This window comes from Eleginops maclovinus, chromosome 1, assembly GCF_036324505.1.
Source record: "Eleginops maclovinus isolate JMC-PN-2008 ecotype Puerto Natales chromosome 1, JC_Emac_rtc_rv5, whole genome shotgun sequence".
Lineage (NCBI taxonomy): Eukaryota > Metazoa > Chordata > Actinopteri > Perciformes > Eleginopidae > Eleginops > Eleginops maclovinus.
In genome coordinates this window covers 8,277,320-8,298,882 of record NC_086349.1, presented here as the reverse complement: position 1 = coordinate 8,298,882, position 21,563 = coordinate 8,277,320, and the positions used below count along the sequence as shown (strand labels likewise).

General features: G+C 40.0%; 2 protein-coding genes across 3 annotated transcripts; one reads left to right on the top strand and one right to left on the bottom strand.

Moving 5' to 3' along the window:
• Positions 1–6,258: 6,258 nt before the first annotated feature.
• ubiad1 (UbiA prenyltransferase domain containing 1) lies at positions 6,259–9,902 on the bottom strand. Its single transcript, XM_063891334.1, has 3 exons — positions 9,711–9,902; positions 7,983–8,599; positions 6,259–7,323 (listed from the first exon to the last, which is right to left on the bottom strand). Exons 2-3 carry the CDS (start codon positions 8,539–8,541, stop codon positions 6,836–6,838), a joined length of 1,047 nt encoding a protein of 348 aa, XP_063747404.1. The 5' UTR covers positions 8,542–8,599; positions 9,711–9,902; the 3' UTR covers positions 6,259–6,835.
• A 2,215-nt stretch (positions 9,903–12,117) lies between these two features.
• On the top strand, positions 12,118–20,963 carry mmp23ba (matrix metallopeptidase 23ba). Of its 2 annotated transcripts, none has more exons than XM_063895162.1 (8): positions 12,118–12,455; positions 15,999–16,135; positions 17,404–17,543; positions 18,007–18,174; positions 18,262–18,426; positions 19,417–19,527; positions 20,450–20,576; positions 20,660–20,963. In XM_063895162.1, exons 1-8 carry the CDS (start codon positions 12,330–12,332, stop codon positions 20,832–20,834), a joined length of 1,149 nt encoding a protein of 382 aa, XP_063751232.1. In that variant the 5' UTR covers positions 12,118–12,329; the 3' UTR covers positions 20,835–20,963. The 2 variants fall into 2 exon arrangements, with proteins under 2 accessions (XP_063751232.1, XP_063751241.1); XM_063895171.1 differs by having other exon boundaries at positions 12,125–12,455; positions 16,003–16,135.
• Positions 20,964–21,563: the final 600 nt, after the last annotated feature.

Sequence of the window (21,563 nt, the reverse complement as noted above, 5' to 3'; positions counted from 1 at the left end):
CATCACCAAGGACACCAAGTGTCAGTAACACGCATGTTGAACCGACACACTGTGTTTACTGATCAATATGTACAAACACATGCGCATCAAGCTCCACATAAGGATGTAAAGCCCTCTCTTTGAGCGCGCTGGGACAGCATCGGCTCTGCTGCCAATGAGCAGACAAGCAGAGGACAGAGGGGAGGGGGAGGGGCAATATGTTTCGGGGGGAGGGTCTGGTGATGTGTTTCTTTTTGGGTGTGTGTGTGCACAGGAGGGGGGGTTTGGGGGAAAAGGAAAGGGGTGGGGCTGGAGGAGGTTTTTGATGAATGGGCACCCACCATGATCCTCATTTTTAGTAGCAAACTGGCAATACCAATCTCCTGCAGGCTCACACAGGTAAGAGACAAAAGTGTGTGTGTGTGTGTGTGTGTGTGTGTGTGTGTGTGTGTGTGTGTGTGTGTGTGTGTCCAAATGCTTTAATAGCCTTAAACAATACTCTAATGGGTCTAATTTAATGTGTCCACAACGATGGGAGACCTGACCAATATGGAAGCCAAAAATAAGCATCTGTCTGGCACACATGGATGTACAGCTGGTGAAGCCAGGGCATGAGCAGTAGCCAATGAATGAACGGCGGGGGCTTAGGAAGTGGTTGAGACACGGCTTATAATGAAGTTTATTACACCACAATCCCTGTCTTGTAAACAGAGCTGCTGCTGTCTGCGTGATGTATTTTTCAGTCTACATCATACAAAAGAGGGCATTCATTCATAGACACATCTTCAAATACATAGTGACACACGGTCATCAGACCTAAAAATATGGCTGCCTCCTGGGAAAAAAACTAGTTTAGAAGGTGGGGTGTAAAGCTGCAAAGACTCTCTGATACATCAGTCATTCTGGCAGGTGACCAAACAATGTAGGAAGACTTAACTAAATATCAAAAAGAAGATAGGAACATCATATATGTCTAGAAATGCTAAATCCTTGTGAATTCATACGACACCGCACCATGTCACCCTCCACCTCACAACATCGATCTAACTGCTGCTTTAACTGTAGTGGTTGCTACTGGATCCATTCCTCTATCAAACTGCTGCCACAGGCACCAAATATTCTCACAGAGATCAATGACGTTTACTCAGTCTATATTAAACCGGATGACACTGAAGTGCTGACTCTCTCGTGGCAGCACAACACGTTGCAACTCAAACTGTCATCTTTGTAACTATTACAGGACTGGCATGTGGCCAGACGGGGGGGTTCGTCTGAATCCTCAGTCTAGCTGGGAAGATCTTGGTAGGGAAACTAGGGCTGTGTATTGTCCGTATAATAGGCATCAAGATACAGGGGTTAGCATTTGAATATTTCGATGTTGTAAGCAAGGCCATAAATGTAGATTTCTTGCATTTTATTTAAGGAAGACTGAAATAGTATAAAGAAAACAAAATCATTTGCATAGAACCTTGGTTTATCTTATTTTAAGCAGTCCAAACAGTGGGTTCGGCGTTTGCGTTTATCGCATTCCCTCTTAAACAGCCAATCTCATAGCAATTACAATCAAAACAATCAACAACATTTTGTTTACTTTATTGTGTGATGTTAGTTTGTTTAAAGTCACACAAAAACACAAACAAACTAACCATTGGAGGCAGTGATAGCAGCTCTTGACCCTGCAAGGTAAAATTACAGTTTTTTTTATGAAGTCAGGTGGCTTTGTGAAAGCTGCGTATAACGGCTTCTGTTCCCTTTCCATAGCGTGTAGGGATCTGTGGTCTCAAAGTAAAGCACTGAAAACTGTCTAAACATAGCGTAAACTTTAATAAACTGATATTTATTTAGTTGGCCTTTGAAGGCGGTTAAAAATGTTGCCGCCCCCAGTCAGTGCCCTTACTCCAATCTGCCTCTCCAAACTAGAAGCATGCAGAGCTTAATTTTACTGTGGGTTATAAAGTTTCTATTGATAACTAGCACAAACAACGTCACTTCAAAACATCCAAGCTATCCCTTTAAACTGACATTTTGAAAAGCCCAAAATACCTTAGTTTTAAAACTAAATATCGGCCATCAGTGTCATCAAGTAGAGATAGAACGGATATGAAGGGGCCTTCCTGATACATAATCGTAAAATTGAATCAATAGCACTGGTTGTTTTCTAAGACTTTAAGCTTGAGTTGAAAAACATGTCATTTTGTTTCATAAAAAAAAGGCCTTAGGTTGCTTTTCCACTCCAAGAGGAATTACTGGAAAGTTGACTAGCACAAAACGATCACACTTAAAGCCAGTGGCTATTTGGCAAAAATTCTGCTTCCTGCTTCATCAGTCAACAACACTGGTTTTGGCTTGCAGCTATGCATGCTGGTTACATTAAAAACCATCAAATCACTGTGGTGACAGGCAGCCGCTGTCAAGCTCCACGTTGGAATATCATGCCAACCTGTCAGCCAGGAATGCCTTTTCCCTTAAATTATAGTCAGGTCATTTTCTTCATAAATACACTACATATGAGCGAGATGGAAACACAGTTAAGATTCTCAGTCCAACAAAACGCTGCTATACAACACAAGATAGATTCTGTACTATGTATTGTCCTTGTGCTGCTGAAACACCCACAACTTCCCTTCTGGGGATCAATAAAAGCGTCCATTAATTCTATTTGAATACATCTTTTAAAATATGCCCTATACATAGGAGGATTGTGTAAAAGTTATTTTCCTTTTAACAGCCTTAAACTGTTAAAAAGAAACATGTGCGGAGACAAATGCGTACCAAGAATTTATGGGAAAGCACTAAAATACAAACAGATAAAAAACAGGCCCCACACTACTTAAGTGTTTTTACACAGTGTACCTTCAAATTACCATCCGAGAGATAAACGCAGACTCAACCCTTCACCAAATGTTATCCCAAGTGCGTTAAACTCTTACCTTGAGACTTCCCCCACAATATTTTCCCCATTTCTTCTCAATTGGTATCAGCTGTTCACCTCTGCTTCTCTAAAACACAAGTCATGTCTGTGATGTCAGCCAGCAAGCATTTCAAGCTTAATTATTGTGCTTAAGACTTGTGGAGCCAAGCGTGGACAACAAGACAGAGAAACAGCAGATGACTGAAACTTTGTTATCAAGTAGGTGTGGCTGAGAGCAATCCTGACTATGTCCAGTTGAAGCTCCAGTGTGTGTGTGTGTGTGTGTGTGTGTGTGCCAGCTGCTGCTGCTGGGCTCTGCTTCATCACTACCAAATGACCAGAAAGATGACAGGTGTAAAGGGTTAGGGGTTGTGTAACAGCTACAGCCCTCCAGCACAGTATCATAGTATGTTCAGGTCAGCTAAGCAGGTTGCTGGTAGACACAGCAAACAACTGCAATCATCTGTAACCTGCAGTCACACTGTTTTCCTATCATTTTAAATGGGTTTAATTGTGCTCCTTATAAATGGTGTAGTTTTTAAGCATACAGGTGACAATAACTGTTCCTACCATCCAACAAAATATCAAGTACAGACCTGTGGTAGACAGTAACAAAGACATTTACTTTAGTATTGTTCTCAAGTACAATTTTAAGGTATTTGTACTTCACCTAAGTATTTTCACTTAATGCTACTTTGTACTTTACTCCAATACAGTTATCTGACAGCTTTAAGTTTTCCATTTACTTTTTAGATTACGAGCTAATCATATGAATCAATTACTAAATACATATTGAAACATAATCATAGGTTATGATATTCAGCAGCACAATAACAACTCATTGAAATTAGCTGTACGTATCAGCTGTGATGAACACAAGAGCACATCATAATCCAGTCATTTTTAGACGATTCTGAAATGGGCCATTACGCATAACATTTGCTTTTACTTGTGGAACTTAATGTATATTTTAATGCTGATACTTTTGTACTTTCACTTCAGCCACATTTTGATTGCAAGACTTTAAATTTATTATTGAAAATCAGAGAACTTCTTCCACCACTATTAACTAGGCTTACAGGTACAGTAAAACAACCATGACTTCCCACTTGCCTGAGTTAGCCTACTTCCTAGTTTAGTGGAAATCTAGAAACTGCCCATTCTGTAATTTTGAGGTGTCACACAAACCTCGTTCAAAATATGCCAAATTAATTGAGAGGGGAATGATACTAAACAATGAGGACAGAGTTGTAAAGAATTGTTAAACGAAACTCATCGGTGTATTCAAACAGAAAACCAAAAGCATTTCTATATATAGCTCAAATGTCAGTTTCTAAAATCGGGACACGTTTCATCTCCACAGAAGTGAAACCCAGCTGGGGGGAGTCACATGTTAATGCATCATAAACCACCAATATGCTATAACATAAAACAATACTCTAGTTATTAATAATTAGATTATATTGTGAATGGAATGTTGCATGGCTGTTTACTACGGGAGGACAGTGGGATTATTGCGTACTACTAGCTTGTCTAACGTTGACGCTAGCTAGCTAACCCATGTTTGGCCATCCTTTATTGTTATAAAAACAACTTATATTACGTTGAGGCTACTTACCGGGCCTGAGTCAGGAGTGTTCACTTTGAGGTGAAATGTATGTCCATGTCGCTGTCCGCCACCGACCCTGACATGGCTTGTTTTGGGACAAATAAGTAATTTACCGTACTAAATTGAAAGGTTTTGCAGTGCACAGCCATGACAACACGCCCATGCATTGCGTCACTACTAATGCTGCCTTCACGTGCTCCTCGTAATAAATACAGTTCTGAATTCAATTTTGATTTTAAGTATCAGAATAAAATATCAGGTAGACAAGCATACTCTTTGTTACAATGTTGTTAAGGGGGTAAATGGAAGAAGGGGTTCTTGTTGCATATTCAATTTCAGTTTGATACTGAAATGAAATAAGAGCATGAGTAAAAATTATTTATAAACATTGGAACAAAACAGTCCAAGAAATTGCTATATTACTGCTTTTCACCCTGAATTGGCATAGCGGGGAAAGCACAAGTGTTATTAATAATGATGGCTCCGTTCTTTTCCAAGTTTCCCAGCGAGTGTGGTAGGGAGTCAGCATTAACACAACCTGGATCCTGAAATTAAAACAGCCAAATTGAATGCAGCGCATTATTAAATTCATTATCTACAACCGTGTTTTCCTACTGTGACCGTGTGAAAGAAGGCATATTTTGCCCATCCTGCTCCTCTGGTACTATTATTTTACAATAGTATTTTCTACAACACAGACAAAGGCTGACGTGAACGTGTTTATCAGAATTGTATTTAACTATGTACAATCTGTTCATGGGAGTGGCTATTTCTAATTTCCAATGGAAACATAAGCATCCACCATTATTAAAATGAAGCTTTTCAATTCAATATTATTAAAGTATTAATTAACCAGAAGCAGTGAAGTAATAAAGGAAAATTCTTAGGACATCATTCTTACATTTATAAAGCTTCTGAGTATTTTTGATATTTTGTTTCTTATTAACTTCTGTGAGAAAACACAAGATGACATTCAGATAATAATAGAGTATTTTACAGGAGTAACATCAACAATCATATTGAAAAAAATGTCTAAAGTAAAGAGAAGTTATGGCTCAGTTGTGGTATATAAAGCTCTTTATATATTAAATACAAACGTGTATACTAACTTAAATATATGTGTTTTAGTAACAAATCATTTAAACTATGTGTTGATGTAATGTTCAATTATAGTAAACAGGAAATAAAAACAACCTCTATATATTTCTGTTGGGTCAATGGTTGTCCAATACCGCCCCCTGCTGACAAACACCATGCTGCACAAATCTAGAGGTTTTGGGGGAGATATGTCAACTTTATTTAATATATATATATATATACCTGATATGCATTGGCTCTATTCAATTACTTAGTTGCATTTGTAACAAATGAAACAAGAAAACAACGGCGTACAAAAACTTGAATTTATTAATTACACAGGGACAGGTCATGGAGGTTTTAACTAAAGTAATGTAGACGTAATACTGAGTCTTCTATAAGGAAGTGTCATTACAGTGGTCACTTACAGTATAGATAAAGAAAATAACAATGCAATGTTTTTCGTCAATGTGGGTATGCTGTTTGTATCCCTCCATCCACACGAGGGAAATGTCTTTGTGAAGGAATATAAAAGTTGCAATGAGGCAGTGAAACAATGGCCTATATTCTTTGGTTTAACAAAAATGACTTCTATTCCACTGTGCTATTTATGATTCATCTGACAGCCACATTTTAGTGCTGCTTTATCCAGATTTAGAATGTAATGACTGGGAATCAGGAATGATTTCAAAACATTTATTTCATGTCATTAAACCAGTATTAAACATCAGTTTGCAGGTTATATTGTATAATCAAATTCATTCACACTGGAAGAAAATTGCCCTTTCACCCACATCAAACACATGGGACATCAGCTTCAGTGAGTTTTATTATAATCCAACCAAATACTATTTGGCTCTCCACAGAAAAGTGACAATGAGCAATTGAACAGCACGTACCGTGCTGAGTACAGTGTATGAGAATTGTATTTATTCATATTTTTTTAGGTACCAGAAACACAATATGGCAACTGCAAGTTTATTGTCTGACAGTAGATGATAAAAATGTTTCCTAGCTCTAAAAAAAAAAAAAAAGACACAATGACCAACACATTATAGCAGGCTTATACTGAAGAAAAAAAACAGCTGATTATGCCTTCAGTGTCACAGAGGTGAACCTAAACTAAAATTGTTCAACATATAAATATGTCAATAAATTAACGCAAGTGAAAGCCCTCGGACAGCTCTGTACAAATACAAAGGTACACAAACTAGTCTGTATTGACACAACAAAATTTGAAGATTTCAAATCTAGTTGGATCACAATGTGGGCAGGCTGCCGGGAGGGGCCAGGATGATCCCGAACACGTAGAAAAGTCCCATGAGGAGGTTGAGCTTGGCCGTCTTCTGGGGGATCTTGGCATAGCATCGGCTGCGGAACTGCTTCTCCAAGGGGAAGGCCATGGGCAGCGTGAGCAGCGGCAGCGCCATGCTGATGGTGTACCGGGTGGCGAGGATGCAGAAGAGCACGTAGGGGACAAAGAGCAGCAGGTTGTAGAGGACGTAGGACAGCGTGGAGCCGATGAGGATGGCCAGCGTAACGATGCCCGCCTGCTTGTCAGAGTCCATGTCTCTGGTGTTGTTGCTGTGCAGGATGGCTTCCGTGTTGAGGGCCAGCGGTATGGCGTACACCAGTGGCAGGGCCGACAGGTAGCCCACCTGCACCGCGTGCGAAAACATGACCGCCAGGGGGCCGAAGGTGATGAGGATCACCACGTCTCCGAGGGCCACGTACTTGAGGCCGATGCCTGAAGAAGATAATTAAACAGAAGACATATTTAACCTTTTTATTTGTTTGATGACAAGTGATTGAACCGTAATTTTTGGTACAAATTAGCCTCATAGAAAACTACACTAATGCTAACAAAGCTATCTTGATAAGTCCCTTGATTAGTGGTGGAATGTAACCAAGTACAAATGCTGTAGGTCAAAGTGTGTGTTAATTGTAATTTTTGTATTTCCATTTTATAGCACTTTACACTTCTACTCCACTACATCTATGGTGGAAATATTGTACTTTTTACCCCATTACATTTATCTGACAGCTTTACTGATTTACATTATTGCTACAAATACTAATATTTAATACATCTCAATGTATATAGATTAAACTACCCAGCAAATATTAAATTGTATTAAAAATTAGCGCCACCCTTACCAGGTGCAACATTTAAATGATGAATGACGCAGGATGAATGCAGGACTCACTTCATGAAGAAATGTAACACATAAGTGACATGTTTGGAAAAATACACAGACTGCCTTAAAAGGGTCAGTCAGCCCACCCTCCCTTTGGTACCATCACATGACAGTGACCGCTTCCATGGCATACCATTTTTTTTACAAACACCAACCTTATAGGTTCTCTGAAATAGTCCTAAGATATTCATGGCAATATTTTACTCACCTCCAGTGTATAAAAAAGAGCTGGACAGTCCCCCGAAGTAAATAAGGGCTAAGTGTTCCAGTCTGAGTGTAGACAGGAAATAGAGCAGAGTGGCACACAAGCACCCCAAAGAGTACAACAACGCTCCGAACATGACAACATCCTGCGGTGCCAAGATCTCGTCCACCAGAGTTCTATCATCACTCTTCTTGTGGTCAATCCCTTTGGAGAAGTCATAGTAGGTGTTCACAAGATTCCCCGCCCCGTGGACGACGAGGACAGTCACCGCACACACCATGAGGATGACCAAGTCCACGGAGCCCTCTAGCTTGTATGCCAAGGCGCTGCCAAGGGCCACCGGTGTGAGAGAGGCGCTGAAGCTCCACGGCCTCAGTGCCAGCACGTAGGCCGCACACTTTTGCCTCACATCGAAAGCAACACGGGACATCCTGGACTTGTGGTCAGGGCCCAGAGGATGGCTGAAGTTACTCAGACCGGTCTGCCATTGTTGGCCATTGTGACCATTCGATCCAGCCAGCACAAATGTCTCTGCCCTGCTTTGTTTCAGCTCTTTGGCCATTCCTCTGCAAGGGGTCTACAGTACCAGTAACGTCTCCAAATGTCAGTGTCCGGTGTTCCTGTAACAGGAAATTATCAACAAAATTACAAAACAGTTGACAGTGCAAAACCCACCAGAGCCAGGTCTCTTATATAAATGCTGTAGAAATTCATACAGAAAGGTGTCAAATATTGTAGGTTGGCATCAACTGCTTGATATTTTCTAATCTAAAATACGGACACTATGGAGTATAATTGAGATTTTAAGTTATCATCATTTCCGAATTAATACAGATGCATTGAGTAATTTGACTTTGCATTTTTAAATAATAAAAGGGTTACATTAAATAATCCTTTTACTACGGATAAAAGTATTGCTTTGACCTTGATACAAAATGCAGGTATCAAAGCAGCATTGATAGATTATATTATAAGATACCAAACCCTAAAATGTCATATCTACCACTGTCAGAAAATGACAACAAGGATCCTGTGGGTGATTATAATGAGAAAATGTCTGGAAACAACAAAGAATCAATGCCATTAGGAATGAATAATTCAGTATCAATGCCATGAAGAATTCTATGAATCTTAAATGAATGCAGAATCCGTTATTTCGCCCAGTAGGTTTTCACTTTCGTATTTGTTCAAAAACACAATGTAACATTAAATGCATTTAATGTTTCCTTAAAAGTATTGCATTATTTTTGTACATATTCAGACAACGTTAAGACTTCTTCAGGACTTGCAGACGCTCTGCTAAAAGTCATCTATGTTCCATAAAAACACCAAGTAAGCACTACATATAAGAGTGAGTGTTAAATGCATCTGAAATGCTGTTGCTCCAGCAGGTCTGTTAAATCTACAGCAGGCTTGTAAACTTGCAGCAATGTAAAACACAGACTAACGTTACAGTATCGGTTCTGCTCCTAAAGTGAGTGTCTTTCAGTGCAGGACAAACTGTCGCTGACTGTTTAGATTGCCAATAAATACACGTGGCATTTTGTCAAAACCACCTGAAATAAAATCCAAAAGAAACTGCTATCCGGGTAAACCAACACCCTTGTCGACTGGATAAGGACACCGTAGCGGGGAGGGTCAACCACCTCCGGCTGAATAACTGCTCAGATTATGGGATTACAGCTAACTGTTAGCCACTGAGCTAGCAGAGAGCAAATGTCTGACTCTTACCGGTTATGTCTTCAACTTCTGACACAAACTGGGTCCACTTATAAACATATTTCTGAGCCCGGTGAATGAGAGGCAGTTACATATATGACATATCAACTTCGAGGGGTCTTGAGTGGTTGGCAACTGTAAACCCTTCTGCGCCTGACCATGGTGACGATGGGCGCCATTTCCTCCGACACAAGTGCAACGCCGTATAGGAGCTAAAGAAACCGTTTCTCGTACAATGGTTCCGACTTGCTTATTGTTCCTACAAAAAAAAGTCACGACAACAAAAATAATAAAATGAAAAATATTGTCTTGTTTGACCAATCTTATGTCACAACCCAAAATAAAGCTATTTCCTTGCACTTCTTATGTCTTTTTCTTTTCATGCCAACAACTTCACTGTAGCTATTATGTATATAACAATAAAACCTTAGACAAGTGTAATCTCATTAGACATACACATAGCTGTAAACCTAAATTCTAGTTATATTATTGGAATTTATTGCAAATTGTCTTTTTTATTATTAGTTTATTTCAGTTTTTGATGCATGTTTTTAATTTATAGAATCTGAATCAGAAACAGTTTTATTGCCAAGTAGGCCTAGGTTAACACATACGAGGAATTTGTCTTGTTGTTATGGTGCATACATACATAAAATAAAACAAAATTGGGAGGGTGATAAAAAAAACTATTATAAGAGAACTATAATAACATAACAAAAATATAGCAATATTTACATTGAAATATAGGTGTACCCGTTGAAATTGAATTAAAATTGTAATAAAACATGTGCATTTACAATGGGCAATGGGCAGAATTCAGGGCTGCGCAGTACTGACATTATTATAATGAAAAACGAGATATTGTATACATTGTGTGCATAAAGCATGGAGTCTATGATGTGACTGAGGGTCAGTGTCAGCGATGCAATTAGTACCAAGCCTATATTTATAAGAATGGTTACCCAGCAGATAAGGGTTTATGAATTTCTTTAAAATAATAATTATGTGTGATCATCAAATATTGCATAAATAAGACAATACAATTTCATGAAAATTGACAATGAGGATCGTCGCTAATAATCTCTAAATACTCATAATTGCCTCTATCGCTTTGGTTATATACGTTTCTGATCAAGTGAGGCCAATATAGATCATTTGAATTGCATAAGTTAAACACGTTTTTTTATACGTATATTTTGTAATGGGGGTATGTTAATGGAATGGAACAGATATCAGTTACTACACTGAACCTTACTTTGAACAACCTGGGTCCAAATAATAATCACATCTTCAGATTCAGATTCAGATTCAGAAGCTTTATTTATCCCGAGGGAAATTGAGGTGCAACAGTTAAATACAAAAAAGGAAGAAGAAATATACACTCAATATAACTAAACTACTAAATATACACTAAATATACATCAAATATTACTAAATATAAACTAAAATAACTAAGTATAACTAAATATAAACTAAACATAAACTAAATGTGTCAACAATTCTTAGCCATTGTTCTCCTATCTTCCAAGAAACACAAGATATTGCATTCAGTTCAATCATTTCTAATGAGTCATCATTTAAAAGGCCTAAAATTACTCGTTTTTGACTGAACCACAAGTATGGGACACATTCCAGTTGTGGCCCATGTGCACATTATGACATGGGTCGGACCTTGCCATGTAGAATGTAGTGGCGTGCACAAGAGTTGAGGAGTCTTTGGTACATAAGTACTTCCAGACTGTCACCCAACATGCAGCCTAGAGTCCAAAACAAATCAACTTTTAAGAGGTAATAAAATAAAGAAGTTTTGGATACTACAAGTGTTCCTGGAGTTTTACTTCTCCAGACTTTTTCCTTTTTCCATGCACCTTAGAAGCATGTGCCGGAAATCCCTACTCCCCTTAATCCTCTTTGCAATGCCAATGCAAGCAATCTATATACTCACTGTGGCTCCTTGCAACACTTGCACAGAGAAAGGAGACACAAGTGGAAAGTTTTGTAAAACAACAATAATTTTTAATGATTTGGAAGAAAGTCCATAAGGAAAATAAAATGCATCTGCTCTTCTGTGTGTGTTATGTAGTTTCACGCTAAACTGGATTTGATTTGAAATAATTTTGTTGTTTGCATGTGTGGCAGAATCTTGTGTAACAGAGGAAGATATCCTGTTTTGATTTGTTGTGCAGACAGTGGGATAAGGAGAAGACTAAACGATGTTTTCCCCTTAGGAGAATTGCATAAACCTAAAAAAAAATCTAGTCAAAAAAAGCATCTGATTCCGCTTTAACTGAGCTACAGACAGTGGTTTGCAACAAGTGGTTTGATGGGCGTTTGGTTTTCATTAGATCGTCTCGACACTGACCCCCTGCCCCATCCGCAGTAATATGAAACCAGCCCTCTGGCAGCCGCACAGTGCGGAAGAGAGCAGAGCAGAGCTGCTGGTGCTGGTGCTGGTGCAGTCTGCGCCTCTCTACCACCAGATCCGCAGCTTCAACTGCGCTGCCGCACACAGCTGCACCACCAGACAGGACACCAGCGCAATGGCCAGGGAGTAGATGGTGAACCGGTGTAGTCTTCACTGAGGGATTACTTGTTTTTTTTGTGTGTTTCTGGAGCTGTAATCTCGCAGCTATGGTGTGCTGTCAGACTCGCAGAAGTTTACGCAGAAGCGGCTGGAGTTTCGCTCCTCTGCTGGCGGCCGCGCTGCTCAGCCTCGGGATGCAACCAACCACAGCGTTCCCCTCATGGAGGTTAGAGGTATGCTGTGAGGGACCGCTTCATTATAAGAGTGGGACTGACACTGTGAAGCCCAACTTAATATCTGCTTTGTGATTACTAAGGTTGTGATTTCCTTTAATCATTTGAAAAACACCAAACCAAACTTCATTCACATTTCTGTGCATGTCTTAACCTACCCTAGGATGCTGTGAAGCTTCGTGGTTAAAATTGTATATTTTTAAATTATTTTTAATAATCAAAAGCTGCTTTTAAATTCGGCATATACTGTTTTCAACAAAGTAGCACTTATTCCGAATAGCAACTCACTTTTGTAAGTCAACTCATTCCCAGTTTGGCACTTACACAGTAATTGTGAGTTTGAATTATGTTGAAATTGAGAAAATGGTATTTGGTTGATCCTTTTACACCACAAATTCACCTTTAAGTGATTTGCTTTATCATGTATACAAGCTGGGCAGTCAGATAACATTTAAAAGATACATTTTTCTTAATTAAGTTAGGTCAGTAGTATAGATTGACAGGTTGTCATAATTTGACAGAACTTTTTTTCCCCATAGTAGCTATGCATTATTCCCACTTTTATTCACTTTTATTATGCAGAAGTTCTGCATAATAATATCTTCTCATGAAATCCGCTAGTTTTAGCAAAGGCATTAAGCATCAGATTTAATTGATGTTGGGTTAAGATTGAGGAGTTGGGTGCCATAATTAGATTAGGCAATGGAATGGATCTGTGAACAGTAATATTTTCAGTGAATTGGATAAGTGTGTTGCTCCAGACTGCCACACATCCACTGTGATACAGAGCCTGAGGGATAGTTTTATATCATTTCCTTTGCCACACACTCTCATTCTGCGTCCATCAAGAAGACTGCTGTGGAGGATTACACAACTGCATCAGATAAGCTCCTCAAAGGCTACCAGAATGAATTAAAGCATAAGTAAAAGAGTCTCAATGGATACGTTAGTGAATTATGTTATGTCAGATTGCAGAGCCTTTTAAATGTGTTTTCTTTTATGTTTAGTCACTATAACAGCGTTCAATATCTAGCAAAGTATCAGAAAATTCATTGAAACAATATATTTCTATTTATTAACACTCTTTTCTACCAATGTCGACAATACTTTTTGTAAATCAGCAATCTGCTGTATATTCAGAATTATCCGTCTTTGTTTTATAGGAAAAATAATCTTCCTTGACTCTCTGAAACTCAGGAGAAAAATCATAATCCCCTTTCTTTAACGGTCTCCGAGGATAAAGTCTTCCAGACTCGCCTCGGGATCCTCCAGGATTCGTCCATGATGTTGTGCCCCCAGACTCACCACGGGCTTCAAGGTTTATTCTAGCACATTTGTTTCGGCCGTCATGGTTTACAGCTCATCTCTATTTGTGCCAAAGTGGAAGATTACATTTGCAGTGAATATAACAAGACAGGACACAGAGAGAACTTTGCTGGCTGGACTACATTAAACACCTCATAAATCACAGAGCACGAGGCTCCAGTGTGTGAGCTGAGGTCAGGGAAGCAACTGTTGTATAAAACAATGACCAGGATGTGTATAATGTAATACAGAAACATTGTATTTAGCATCAGAGCAGGAGAGGCCATCAAGTTCACCAGCAGTGTGGGACAGTGTGCCAGACGGCGTGCCCCCGTTTCACTATTTGAGTAAGGAAATGAAGGAAGTACTGCATCTATTTGTCTTGACTGGGCGAAGCAGGAACAGGAACCTGAGGACAGGGTGTAGAATACAAAGTGAAGGGAGGGACTTTGATGTTTTTCTCCATCTTCAGTACTTTTCCTTCAGTAAGAAAACCAGCACCGGAGCATATGATGCATAGGTCCAATAGTTGGAAGTGATTTCCTAGCTAATTGCTATATTTTTATTAATATTTTATGTTGTGGAAGACGTGAAACTGTCAAATTTGCTAAATTTGCTTGTATAATTGTTTTGTATCAGAAACACATTTTTGTTGCTCTTCTCTTCTTTAATCGTCTTGCAAACCCAGAGTTTGGGAACCACTGCACTAAACGCTATTAAACCAATTTTATACTAGTGTATTCATCAGTGTTGTTTGATTGTATAAACCAGTATACTTAACATAAGGCCCAAGGGCTAGATAGGGCATCCGGGTTGGACAGCTAAACATTTCAAATAAATAAGTTGCAATCGGATAAAATAGACCATAAGAGCTTGTGCTTAGAAAATAAAACAAATTATTAATGATATTAACTGGGCCCTGGCCTCCGAGCATTTGGTTAGGTAGACTGCAGGCAAAGCAAATTAAGTATATCCATTAGGCCTTGGTGGCTCAGTATGCTTTTAGAACTCACACTTTTCACTTGAATTCAAACAACCTCTGGTGCTGAAAAATAAATTAAAGATAAGTGCCAAAACTGCATTTCCTCGATTGGCTACCCAAGCCTAGCTAACATCGAGCTCCACAATGGATCTAAAGAAAGTTTCACAAATACGTTGCAGAGATTTCATTCATCTGTATGTATTTTGCAGGTAATAGCATTAATAACTGTTCTGACTGGACTCAATGTGGCAAAAAGCCAGCTGTTGTACAGATGAGCGATTCTGCGATGCTTCATACAAATGGGGATAAAATCACACACTTTCTTTTGGCCTCTACTGGAAGGGATTAAGATTGTTCTCTGCAAAAGTGCTGGAAGTAGTTCTATGAACTCAATGAAGAAGCTTGAGATTGAGACTACTTTCACACCTCCACACATCTGGCCAAACACTGGAAGTTAAACACGTTTTTTTGGATTGTCTGCCTTGGAAGACATTCATACTACAACCTGAACGTTTTTATTTTAACAAAGTGGAATATTAAAAGTTGTAAAGAAAACAAGATTCAGGATGCATGGGCAGTTGTCTTCTAAAATGTATTAGTAATAAACAGAAAGCCTTCGCTGCTCTCACGCACAGAAGGAGCACCAATAACTGTTGGAAAGTGGATTTATTACCTAAAAGTAATCCCTGTCAAAAGATATAGATTTGAACAACTGGTGCATTCACTTACTGGAATATCACAGCCAAAGCAAACCACAACTTAGCTCCAGTCACAAAGTGTTTATGAAAGCATTAAAATAAAATCACCCATAAAACTGGAAAAATATCGCAGAATCCAGGTATGATGATTTGGAGTTGATTTGCCCATCCCAAAAGGGACATAAGACACAACTTATCTGCGAAAAGAATCTTACTCATGTTTGGAAAGAACTTTAACTGCTGACCACTTCCCGTTTCAATAAGATGGAATGCCCTCAGAGGAAAATCAAATGTGTAAAATTCAGATACAAGCTAGTGAAATAAAAACAATTTAGCGCAGTTGTAACTGTCAAGAACACTAATGGAGTTTAATAGCAGCTTCAAAAGTTAAAACCCTTTCTAGGGATTGTAAAACACATTAATCCGGCAGATCAATTAGTTAATGGAATTCTTTTGGAAGCTTACTCCATGCTAATCCCTACAACAGCATAAGGTGCTTTAATGTCCTAACTATACTCCAATGTAAGTTGATTAATTAAAGGTTTTTCTTTGTCCAAGGAAGAAGCTTACACCACTGTGTTGCTCATCGGGATCCGCAAAGAGGCCCGGTCACAAGTGCTTCACCTCTCCCGGAACAAGCGCTACACCCTCACCCCGGAGAAGCTCAAATGGGATGAGTTCAAGCTAACATACAAGTATTCCTTTGCAACTCTTTCTTTAGTCTTATCAACAGCAAAGCACAGTTGTAGAAAATGGAGAGAGTTAGAATTGTGTTGGTTTTGGCAGGAAACACTGCCATAGACTGTTGGTGGTGTCGGTCAGCAATTTATAAGGAACCATTTACCCTAAATTCAAAGAGCGTGTCAATATCTTCTGATTGAATGTCAGTCATGATGCCTAACAGAGCTTAAAGGTGCCATAGAATGGAAAACTGTATTTACTTTGGCATAGGTGAATAAGGAGAGTTCGGTACATTGAACTGACATACCGTGAACCTCAAACACCATTGATTCCTCCTTCACGTGCAAATCATGTATATGCATATCACAGCGGTAAAACAGGCGAATTACAACAATCCCTGTGTATGACGTCACACACGGTAGTCCAGCCCCAACATTTGGATACACCAGCTACTGGAAACACTAACGCTAACACTTACCACTCCGTAACGTTGCTCTCCAATCTCCGACTAACTGGCTGTTCTTCAAATTCATCGGTTTCCTCCTCCGATAAAGGCTCAAACATGTAAGGTTGGATGCCAAAAGCCTCCATGGTTCATCTCTCACAGTTTCGAGAACTTCACTTACTTCTGTGGGCTCTGAGGCAGCCATGGATGGCGCCTTGTAAACCAGTCAATCAGAGCAGAGCTCGTCATAATTATTTAAATGAGCCCCAAATAAGGAAATGCAGCTTGTTTCATTCTAGGACCAAATCATACCTTTTTGTAGACATCAGAGAACAATTTAAAATACCAGATAGATGCATTCTATGGCACCTTTAAAGGACCAACACAGTTAAGTCTGCTTGCATTTGTGAAAAACAAAAAGCAATAATAAACTTTGTTTTAATCTTAGATTAGATCTAATGTTTGAAGATCCAGAGGCATTTTGTTCTCTTTGGAGCTATAAAGAAAGGATTCCCCCATTCAAGATAATGTGTTTTAGAAAGGTGTGATCACTGGGTTTTGGTGATCAAGCCTTAGTGGACAGCAGCCACATTGCAGTTGTTCTTGAAATAATATATAATAATATCTTCTTCTTTTTCACAGTGGCAGTTTATGCTCACTATCTGATTATAAAAAATCCACATCACTAAAACTAGCCGAGATATAATATCAAGTAATGGAGCTGTACTTGCAGTGCTTGTGGGAATTCTGTGTGAACAGTAGCCATTGTGTTTTGGCAGTTCTCTCGGCTGTAGAAGTCCAGTAATAACTACATAAAGCTGTTTTGTTTCTGAGCAGGTTGCTCTCCTTCCCTACAAACTTGATAAATGCCAGTGACACGCGCCGAGGCATTGCCAAGGCTTTTGGCACGTGGAGTGACGTCTCGCCGTTTACCTTCAGAGAGGTGCCAGCGGACCAAGAAGCAGACATTAAGATTGGTGGGTACTCGGCATGTGGCTGCATCAATCCCCAACAGATTTTCCTTGGCTCCACGCTCCAGACTGCCTTGTCGTTATCGTTTTTGTCAGGCCCGAAATCTCCTTGCCTCCAAACGTCTTAAATCACACCAACGCGACTATATTACCAAACTTATTTCAGCATGATTCATATTTCCAAATGAAAAAAGTAAATTCTCAACATCTACCAAACATGTCAGCCCATGGTAAAGCAGTCTAAATTATGCTTTATCTGTCCCTATGGGTTCAAGCTCCAGGCTCCTGCATAAATTCTCAGCGACAGCAAGAGGAATGGTTGTGATCCTGCGGGGTGAAGGCTGAAGAAATGAGCTCTGTCTTTTGTAATTCATCATCCCCCTGCTGTTGTCTACACAGAGCATAAATAATGGAGTGAGGGCTTCCCTCCTCGGCTCTGAGGTATGTCTCTCTCCCTCTGTCTTGGCAGGCTTCTATCCCGTCAACCACACAGACTGTTTGCAGTCTTACTTGCACCATTGTTTCGACGGCATCACGGGAGAATTGGCGCATGCATTCTTCCCGCCAACAGGAGAGATCCACTTTGACAACCACGAGTACTGGATTCTTGGAAACATGCGCTTCAGCTGGAAGAGAGGCATGTCTCTTCATTATGTTCAAACTGCTCATATTTAACCTGTGTGGTGATGGACGCAGTAAATAATCAACTGTATCCATGTTGCAGGTGTTTGGCTGACGGATCTTGTCCATGTGGCAACTCACGAAATTGGCCACGTCCTGGGACTCATGCACTCATTGGACCCTAAATCCATAATGCACCTGAATGCAACTCTGACAGGGCGAAAGCTCATCACACAGGATGAGGTGTGGGGTATTCACCGCCTCTATGGTAAGTTCACACTTTTCTTCCAGAACACACACAGGAAAGCTCTTCTTTGGTGCTTAAACGGTCGGGTCGGGTCAGGGAGGCATTTTGTGATTCATCCAAAAGGTGAAAAACATGCTCAAGAGCTGAAGCAAATCAATTTCTCACGCTGGGATCACACTAGTCTCTACAACGAGATATATTAACGGATATCTGTTTGAGTGTATCAAATGCGTTTTAATTCCCATTTGTGACTAATCAATTTTGAGCAGAGACCAAAAAATGTGCATTGATCAAAATGCCAACTTAATCAAAAATGTCAGACTCAGTTTAAATTGGGTACTTGCATCTCAGGTTGCTAATCAGTAAACAATATGCCCAGAACCAATGGAACAAACTAAATACCCGTCCGCCAGACGCTTATCGTCGTCAGGTCCATAACCCATGGCCTCCTAAATCAAACTACACTGTAGGCCTTAAAGCCCACCCTGACAGAGCACTGGTGCATCATCTAAAAGCGCTCACGTTAAACATTTTTAACATACCAAGGCCAAACAGGAAAGATGGTGTTAGTGCTATCAGCTAACAGTGAGGTTAGTCTCTAGCACTTCCTCTCCATTCTGCTGCTCATTAGTCATGAAAGACGGTAAACTGTGACTGCAGTCAGGGCAAGGATTCAAGAACTTAAGTAATCCGACCATTGACCCCCGCTAAAATGGCAAAAATGATAAAACATGCATGTGGTCCAACCCCGGCATTAGAAGTGCACATCTATATGCAGTTAAGAACTAGCAGTACAAAACAGTTGTTCCATTTTTGGCTAAAATCAACCAGAATTTAGACCACAGTGTTTGCTTTTGACGGCTGACATGGAATTGGCATTAATGAATGTTGTATAAAGTACTCTTGAGTCATCATTATCGTATTATGGTGAGTCATTTTCATTGGAAGAAAAAGTAGATTGGAGACTTGCTGACTTGTCTGATCCTCCTCTCCCCCCCACCTCTCTTGCAGGATGTTTGGACCGGTTATTTATCTGTCCTGCCTGGGCTCGGAAAGGTTATTGCGACAGCAAGCGCAGGCTGATGCAGAAGCACTGCCCCTCCAGCTGTGATTTCTGTTACGGTAAGAGACAGCAGCCGTCCAAGAGAGAGTTTTCTCTCAATTGAGCAGTGCAAGGAGCTGCTGTGAAGCGTTTGCCAATGGAGCAACGGGAGCCAACAGGTTTAGCCACGCAGAGCAGTGATGAGGGTTTCAAGATTTGGAGGAGATTACATTTACCCTTGGAGGACATTCTGTTTAATTCTGGAGTACACCATCATCTCCAGGGATAAAGTGTTGGTTTCTGAGCAGGTAGCTTTTAACTGCTGCCAGTATTGATAACCCATCAGCAATCTGACAGCATGAAATAGAGTATATTTATTGTGGGTTGCACAGGCCTCCAGTTGCACAACAGGAAATGGCTCCTTCAAAACAAAGTCGGCCCATAGATTGTTGTGGCTTTTTGGAGATTTTTGTCAGCAACAAGGGACAGTGCGGGGAGAGGCAAGAGGATACGATTCCTGGCTCGCAGTAATCTGTTCCTCATTGTTGATTGGGAGACGTTGTACGGCTGTGGAAAATTCCTGAGTGACTCCAAACCGCTGGAATTTCAGACTGTGGCTTGAGGGTTAGAGACACACAAGGTCAATTTGGATTTTTGCGGCATTAACAAGAGCAACTGTTTTTTAAGCTGACTTTGTGTTTTGTTTTTTAAGAAACCAGATGGGAGAGATTATATTGATAAGACGGCCGCAGGTAAGGGATTCTGAAAAGCGTAGTGTTTCACGTGATCACGTTTGTATCACACTTTTGGACCGGTATCAGAGTTTCGGTAGGGGAAGGTTGTCACATCTCCAGACGACGGAGTACACAGAGGTGCAGGATAATCCTTTTTTGATTAGTCTCAAGATGATTGTTCAGGATCATTTTAAGATCATCAAGACTGATGTTTGAGTGTCTTTTTTTTTAAGCATCAGCTTAAGTGTTTCCCTCCAACTCTCTTCAGAATTTCCGTTCCCCACTGTGGCTCCCACCCCGGCGGCACCGAGGACCAAACACAAGCTGGTGGTCGAGGGCAAGAAGCTCACTTTTCGTTGTGGGAAGAAAATAGCATCGAAGAAAGGAAAAGTATAGTGAGTATTTGTTTTTGTGTCCACCTTACCTAACCAATAATATCAAAAAATGAGCTCCATCTAACGCCTGTCTCCTGTCTCAGCTGGTACAAGGACGGGGAGCTGCTGGAGTTCTCTCACCCAAACTACATCTCCTTGAAAGACGACCACATCACGATAGTGGCCAACGCCATCAACGAAGGCACGTACACCTGCGTTGTGAAGAAAAAAGACAAAGTTCTTACTAACTACTCGTGGAGAGTGCGTGTGCGCTTCTAATGGCCGCACACAAGGAGACTTCACTCACTAGGGCACATATTTCTTCTGTATCTTTCACATACAACTGTCTAATGTCGATGTGGAAACTGGTTTTATCATGTGCAAAGAATAAATGTTCTGTGACATGTAGTTCTTTCGTAAACACCACCTGACTTTGAAAAGTTGCTCATGACAGAAGTTCTGGTTTGCATTTTGTTCGAGGATATAAAGATCCTTACAGCGCTTGTCAGTTGTTAGGGAAAGTAGTCTACTCTGGGTTTCTGAGAAAGGGTTTCACACGCATTCTATTTCTGAAACCAACTTTAAGATGGTTAGCCAGGATTTCTTCAAAGCTCTTGCTTCCAAAACTGCAGTCACATGAGCGCAGAGCCTCGCGGTGAACACAGCCAGATAATTTTAGTTTCTATGGTTACGTCCCCTGCTTGCTTGCGCCGCTTCATTCAGCGGACATCTGCAGAGGTGGGAAGTAACTAAGTACGTTTACTCAAGTACTGTACTTTTTGAAACACTAACACTTTGACTATTTCCATTTCATGCTACTTTTCTACTTTTACTCCACTATAATTATTTTGTACCTTTAGTTCATTTGCAGAGTTGGATTAATAATGTGAAATATAAATCAACCAGGAGTAAATTCACAAGCTACGCTGCATTATACAATGCAACTTAAACAAGCTGCACCTTTACCAGCTTTGAAAACACTTTAATGCGTCAATAATTATATTTAAA